Below are 8,163 nucleotides of genomic sequence, written 5' to 3' on the forward strand. Positions count from 1 at the left end.
CAACATGGTGGCGGCAATTTATGAAACAAAGTGTCCTTGTGCTGCCATTTTTTCATAACTTGCTCTCTCTCTGTGTGTGTGTCTGTGTGTGTGTGTGCATGTATTTAATATGCAGCATTACACACTGCTGCCCTCCTACACCCCTGTGTATGAGATTCAGAGGGACAAGCTGGTCAGTCATAAGAAAAGGAGGACACCAGCTACTCACATCACACGACCACACCACCAAGGAAGCACATACATGTAAAGCATCGCAAACACGTCGTCTGTGAACATCTGCATGGTAAGTTTTATATACTCTACTTATACAGTACCTAAAAGAACAGGCTGAAGATCATAGTTTTACTGTAATATTGCACAGTTGTATCTTTTAGTACTTAAAAAAAAAAATATATATATATATATTTGTTTTATTGGCTTTTTCTCTTTTAGTACTATTACTCTAAGATTTTTATAATTTTTTTCTGAATTGATTGAAAATATATTTAAAGGGACAACGAGGAGTTTCTCCATCGGCAGAACGAAAAATTCCGCGACAATAAAAAAGTATCATATTAATGTGGATGAATCTACGTTACCCACACTTGTTAATGGGCCCATTTTTGATAAATATATCGTTTTGTCTCTATGGTTATTTTGTTATTATTAGTGGTGGCAGAAATGCTGGGCGAGCCGACCAGCGTTTCCTTACTTTCGGTTTTGCGGCGAGTCATGAGAATAACGCCGCCGAATCGCCGTTTATACGGTACGATACTTACGACGGTATGTGATCGTCTTTGAACCTCTGACTTTTATTCTTGATGAATGAAAACATGAGTCTGTCTTGCGCCGGTCAAAGAAATTCACGGTGCGCGCGGAGGCTCATAAATGTAGTGTGAAAACGCTTCGCTTTTCCAAAACTCCTTGTTGTCCCTTTAAAGTAAATTTGCCATGAATGATGCTACATTTACATGTAGGCTACCTGAACATCACTGACTTAGTGACTTGACCTTCATTTGCTCAGATCCTGGACTCTCAACAACCTCCCTGTGAGTAAGACAAGACGAAATCTGGATTTTTTTCCTGAGGAACCTTTTGTTAATGTTGAGGGCGTTGTAAAGTTTCTTCAGTCATCATGGCATCAACAGGTCTTCAGCTGATGGGCTTGCTTTTGGCTGTGTTGGGCTGGGTGTTTGGGGCACTAGTGTGCGCAGCTCCTCTGTGGCGTGTGTCTGCATTCGTCGGCGGGGAGCTAGTGATTGCTCAGGTGATGTGGGAAGGACTGTGGATGAACTGCCTGTCTCAGTCCACGGGCCAGATCCAGTGCAAGACGTATGACTCCACCTTGGCCCTGCCCATGCCTGCTCAAGCCGCCCGGGGCCTCACGGTCCTCTCCCTGCTCCTCTGCCTTCTGGCGCTCATGCTCGGGGTGGCGGGGGCCAAGTGCACCCACTGCCTGGGTGACGGAAACCAGGCCCCCAAGGCTCGTCTGGGGAGGATAGCGGGGGTGCTCTTCCTTGTGGCTGGCCTTGGCTTCTTGATACCCCTCTGTTGGACGGCCCATGCCACCATCAGAGACTTCTATGATCCAAACATTGCAGCACCTCTAAAGAGAGAGCTGGGGCCGGCATTGTACCTCGGCTGGGGGGCCAGCCTGCTGCTCCTGGTGGGCGGCTCCCTGCTACATGTCGGTTCTTCTGCCCCGGGTGGAAGAGCATTGCCTGTTTTCGGAGGCACAACGAAGGACAACCCAAACACAGGGGCAGCAGGGGAGGTGAAGCAACAAGACAAATCTTTTGTATGAGGTCATTTTATTGGACATGTGGGGTACAAACAAAACCAGATGTCACAACCTGGTCAGACTAGTTTCCTGAAACTGCATTATCATAGTCTGATCTGATCGGGCTGTTTGTTTTTTTATTATTAAAGGGATACGCCAACATTTTTTTTTGTCTTGCCTCACTCCCGAGTCCATGACCAGCAGATAGACACCATCCTTTCGTGCGTGCAGTAACAAGGGAGATACGGGCAGAGCTGGTGCACCGCTAATTAGCTTAGCTCAAACGCTGGAAGTGCATAGGTAGTGTTAGCCTGCCTCCACCTAAAGTCATCAGATAAACTCTTCAGCAACTCTAAACGGAAACCGGCGAGCCGATCTTGGTCTCAGAGCTGACAGAACTCTCCGGTAAGGCATCTTGAGCGGTCAAATGCCGGTAACGGGATGAGATCGGTCAAAACGGAGGGTTCAAGCAAAGACGGTTTATTTTGGTTCAAGCTAGCTACATCGAGGGTAGGTTAGCTTCCTATTTCAAAGTAAAAGCACAAATTCTATCGTCATGGTTTTCTGTATGTAAAGGGAAACAGGTGTTTTATTTTGTGAAAGTAAAGTGCGTTGGTCACAACGGCTAGCTTGAGTAGCGCCAAATTCGTCCAAACAAAATTGTAAACAGCTGGTCTTTAGACAAATTAACGACACACTGCTGATCTAAACGGCTACTTTCTCTCCTAAAAATGTTTGAAATGTCGATAAAGTGATATATTTACAGAGTTTAGAGCTAAAATGAAATCAGCTTCTGACTGCTGATTTTGGCTCGGGTAGGAGGCAGGCTACCTATACACTTCCAGCGTTTGAGCTAAGCTAATTAACGGTGCACCAGCTCTGCCCGTATCTCCCTTGTTACTGCACGCACAGTGGAAAGGATGGTGTCTATCTGCTTGTCATGGACTCAGGAGTGAGGCAAAACACGGAAAAAAAATGTTGGCATATCCCTTTAAGTTTGTTTGTTACTCTTTTCTTTCTTTCTTCTTTTTTTCTCCACATGATTAACTAGCTACATAGCAATGGAGCTCTAACATAATTTACAGATTTACGGGGCTTGTGTCAGAGTGGGAGTCAAAATGAATTGTGGGAGGATTTTAGATGTTTGGATGTTTATTAATGTGTGTCACTTACATTTCTCAAATACCACTCTGCCTCTGCTTGTGTGTGTGTGAGTGTGTGCGTGTGTGGGCGGTCTGTGTACAGAAGGCCAGTGTACATCGTAACTCTGTGTATGCTGGTGTTTTCATTGCAGTGTGGGCAGTCAGTGCTACTTGTTACTTTGTATGCACTTTTGTATTTGTGGGTCCCTGGCAAATTCATTCTTTATATTTGATTTCTATCTATTTATGTCTTTATATTATTGTTGACATGTATTGTTTTTTTTTTTTTCTTACTGTGGTTCTGCAGTTTGCACATGTTCAGTGCACTTTTGTTGATATCACTGTCTGGAGCTTATTTGTTTTACCACTGTGTGAGAAATTATAATTACTTATGTTCATTTATTTTTTTTACTAATGACTTGTGATTAATTTAGTGGAACTGTTCTGAGCTCTGAGTTGGCACTTGTTTCCTCAATTAAATGATTTTTTTTTATATCAATGAATGTGGTAGTTTCAATTTTATTTTCAGCACTATAGGCCTATAGACTTGGGATATTCACTGCGTCAAAAAAAAAATAAGTGGAAAAATTTCTCAGCAAGCTTCAACAGTTGACTTAATAATATTACACAGTAAACATTATTGTACAAAAGTGTGACGATATATTTTCTACCATTACTTTTTTGATGTTGACAATCTTGTGATGTCTAATAATGTATGCACAATAAACATGCATTTGCTTGCCACTATAACTGGTTATATATTAAACATTAAGCTTCCATGTGTGCAGGATACATACAGTATCTTCCCTGCAAACACATAATGTACACACACCACACAGTATTGTTTCAAGGACTGTGACGCATGCGATCATTCCCCCCCAGTCCAATGACATTTCAACAGAGTTCACACTATACTGTATTGCTGGTGCCCTTAATGATCTAATAGCTGTAAATGTAAAGACAGACTGAAGTTTCTTCCACACATCTGGTCCATTCTGTTCCTGTTCACCGTCTTCTTTATTCATCAACTTGCGGCGCCTTTGATATGTCTGCATACCCCCCAGAAAGTAGGTAGTTGCGCCCCTGCGTGAAGTACTGTAAGGAACTCCATCAACCATTGTCTGCACTGGTTATTCGTGCAAGGTCACGGGCCAGGGAGTGTGTGTGTGTGGGGGGGGGTAACCGAGACAGAACACATGCAAACGCCACGTGGGAATCTAGCCTTGAACCCTCTTTCTGAGAGGCAAGAATGCAAACCACTGCAACGACGTGCCACCTAGTTGAGGAAATATGACTTAATAAATCATATCATGACACGCCCTTCACCTCTGACTATTTATACTGTACTGTATGTGCAGAGTGGACAAGGTGATGCACGATTCACACACTACAGTATATTGGGAGATGAGGAGGGGGGGTTGTGCACTTCTATCTCCTTACAAAACTGCACGTGGTTAAATCAGGTATGCTGCCACTTTTATCACACACTACTCACAAATGAGTCTGCACACAACCACATGTGTGTGTGTCATATTCACCCATCAAGGTCAGACCAAAAACCAAATTAAATTATTATGTATCTTGTTTAAAGTGTGCAGTAGTTTATTAATGATCAAGTTCTCAGGCACGACACAAACTGAAACTTGTTTCTATCTATAACAAATTTTTCTGTTCTTCACCTGACTCACATGAATGGTTGACCCCTCTTTTGACCCCTGTGAACTGCCTCATGTTAACTAAAATTGGTGTTGAGCACTATACTGTATGCGGTGGCCTCTCATTAGATTTCTTAATCATTGTGTCCCATGCCCTCGGTGAGATCTCTACATTCTACTGACCACGGCCCTCTGGCAATCTCAAAATCTAGATTAAAAGATAAGGGTGACCACGCCTTTACAGCTGCGGCTCTCACCCTCTGAAACAGACTTCTTTTAGGTATTAAAGAAATCCATGAGCCCTTTGAAAGTTTTAAGATATTAAGAACGTACCTGTTTTGTGAGCATTTTAACTGGGACCATTGTTGGTATATCCTTTGTGTAGTTTTTATTATTTTCTTTCCTGTGTTTTTATTCTGTTTTGTACTCTGTTTCCTCTTTCCTATATATATATAAAACATATTTACAGCACTTTTTAACTTTTGAAGGTGTTTATTTATTTTTAGGTATATTTATTGGGCTTTTTAATGCCTTTAATTGATAGCACAGTCGAGAGAGAGACATGGGGAGGCAGAGAGGGGGGATGACATGCAGGAAAGGGCTGCCCGATGCGGGATTCGAACCGGGGCCGCCTGCAGTAAGGACTATAGCCTCAACATGGGGCGGCAGCTCTACCAAGTGAGCTAAAGGCCACCCCTAAAGGTGTTTATAAAAATAATGTTTACTTACAGCTGTGATACAGTTTAGCATGCTGAGGCACAACTAAAGCAAAGACATAGTTGCTTTTGGTTTCTGTGAAACATGCCAGTGCACGTCCATGTGGCTGGATGAACTGAAATCACCACAGAAACAGACAAAACATGGCATCAAAATCCAGGCCAAGAAAAGGAATAACTAATTAACAGTGCCTGCTAACTCTGCACAAGGAGAACAGATTCAGAGCTGTTTTTAAGGGCATATGGGCGAGAGGGTGGTATAAAGACCTGCTGTTCTCTGGACTGTGCCATGAAGTTCCTCTTTGTTAAAAAGGAACAAGGTGTGCATTTTTATTTATTTATTTTAAATTAAAAAACTTAAACTTTAGTTTATTTTTAGTGCACTTGTGACAATCAACACATTTAATGTCTGAAATCACAAGTGTATTTACCTCACTATTAAAGAGGTAGTTCAACATTTTGGCAAATTGGCCCATTGCCATAATCCCTATAGTCATAGCAGCAAGTTTGTTACCTTTATTTGTCAGTGCGAGCTATTTTTAGAACCGCCGAGCCGAGCGGCAAGTTGCTCAGAGCTACGCTACGGAGGCATCATTATCTCATAGCATGGTGAATGTCACAACTTGTCCACGAGAGCATTTTGGAGTTGTTGGATTGTGTATTTGATGAGTTCGATGAGGGAAACCAAGAAATCCCATCAGCCTCCGTAGCGTACTGTAGCTCTGAGCAGCTCGCGGCTCTGCTCTGCCGTTCTAAAAATAGCTTGCACCGACAATTAAAGGTAAGGAACCTACTCCTAAAACTACAGGGATTACGGCAATGGGCCAATTTGCCAAAATGTTGAACTATCCCTTTAAGACAAGATTGAGTCCCAAAGGAGTCCTCAGTTGGATAACAACCAACTGTGACTTCCACTGAATGCGTGGGACACAGTCCAGTTTCCTTTTTTAAAGTTAAGGAGAGTGTGGGCCACCTTGGTATTTAGGTTCCAGCCAGACTGGGTCAGCTGTCCTCCCCAGCTCTCTTCCTCTCATTTCTTTTCAGAAACAAAAATAGCAAATGTGACTTTCATTTACGAAAATAAAACAGTTGAAATTGTGGTAACCCAGCAAGCAACAGTATGGAAGCACACCGATCAATCAATACTCTGACAGACATTGGACATATGCTACTCACAAAAAGTTTGGGATATTCGACTGTTGGGTGAAATTTATGGAAAATGTAAAAAATTGCTGCTGCAGTGATATTATATCATGAAAGTAGGGCATTTAAGTAGAAGCATGGAATTTCCTTACCTCAGTCTATTGAAACAACAACAGTGGTGGGTATACAGTAACACAACAAAAAATGTCAACGTGTCAATAAGTTGTCATGTGACTAAAGGACGTCCACTTCTCCATCTTTTTCAGAACAGCATGTTATGTAAGTACTGAGCATGAAATATTACTAAGGCATGTTTTTATTACTTAAAATTGTCTAAATAACAGAAATATATATTTTTTTTAATCGTACATTTTTTTTAAAGGGGGGGGGGGGGTCGTTGGTAAATTGTTGCCATAAGGCAACAATATGCAATCGTGGAAAGTCCCATAAAATCAACATTTTTGACCAAAAACTAATTTTATTTAAAGCAACACTCAACAAATCCATCTCATACTCAACCAAAACTAACAAACAAACATTTATACAATAAAAACATTGTATTATTTCAACAGTTATCTAAAATGTCTGAGAACCTGGAACCCGTCTCAATGAAGTACATTGAATCACTCATTTTATTTCATTTCATTCAGTTATCTAGAAGATATAAGTGCATTTAGATAATATGTTACAAAATACCTTTAATCACAAAATATAAAAAATATAATGTTTTTACCTTTAAAATATAAGAAAAGGTTGTAAACATAGTCTCAGGGTAGGTTCATGCTATGTAAGTGTAGCCGATGTCATATCTGGCCCTCTGCGTTGTGTTTCTCACGGCCTGCCCTAGGTGGGGTTCGATCCCACAACCTCCCGCACCGGAGGCGACGATGCTAACCTCTTCGCCAAGAGGTTGACAACCACTTGGCGGGTTGGTTAGCACGTATTTTATGGGTGGAGTGAGTGCACATCCGTTACACTCACCCCCGCTGAACTCACTCCACCCAGGGCATCCGGGTCACGGCACCACTGTAGCCGATGTCATATCTGGCCCTCTGCGTTGTGTTTCTCACGGCCTGCCCTAGGTGGGGTTCGATCCCACGACCTCCCGCACCGGAGGCGACGATGCTAACCTCTTCGCCAAGAGGTTGACAACCACTTGGCGGGTTGGTTAGCACGTCTTTTATGGGTGGAGTGAGTGCACATCCGTTACATAAGCAAGGGGGCAGTTGTGGGTCTGAGAAGTGAAGCTCACTTCCGCGTTCAAAAAACTGCAATCCCCTCGGATTCCTCTGGGGGCTGGTGTCAGAAGGGAGCATTCCCCATAGACCCCCATGTTAAAATCGCCGACTTTACATCCTCAGTAAACATGTTAAAAGCCTGGTGTCAGAACGTTTTTTCGTCTCAATAGATAGTTTCTACCCCCGCACACACTCTGAGGGGGGTGAATTTTTTTTTAACTCTACCGTTTTACTGTTATAAGGTTAAAACTCTGACCAATTAGGGCACGGAAACGTTGAGTGACAGGTCCGAGCAGCTCCGTGGACAGCTGCTTCGAGGCCAGTGGGCGGGTTCTCGGCCAGCCAATCCAACATGGCGCTGTTCAGGCCGCCATATTTGAGTCACAAAAACGACTCCCCAAAACCAATGGGCGACGTCACGGACGCTACGTCCATTCTTTTTACAGTCTATGTGTGTAAGTCAATAGGACTCCATTGCGTTGAAAGCACCAGGAATTTTCCATATTTGCA

At 42.7% G+C, this 8,163-nt stretch overlaps 1 protein-coding gene across 1 annotated transcript; it reads left to right on the forward strand.

Moving 5' to 3' along the window:
- Positions 1-183: 183 nt before the first annotated feature.
- Positions 184-1,866, forward strand: LOC310986681 (claudin-4-like). Its single transcript, XM_083972715.1, has 2 exons — positions 184-283; positions 1,004-1,866. Exon 2 carries the CDS (start codon positions 1,115-1,117, stop codon positions 1,781-1,783), a length of 669 nt encoding a protein of 222 aa, XP_083828841.1. The 5' UTR covers positions 184-283; positions 1,004-1,114; the 3' UTR covers positions 1,784-1,866.
- The last annotated feature ends 6,297 nt before the right edge of the window (positions 1,867-8,163 follow it).

This window comes from Trachurus trachurus (assembly GCF_905171665.1).
Source record: "Trachurus trachurus genome assembly, chromosome: 1".
In the NCBI taxonomy this organism is placed as follows: domain Eukaryota; kingdom Metazoa; phylum Chordata; class Actinopteri; order Carangiformes; family Carangidae; genus Trachurus; species Trachurus trachurus.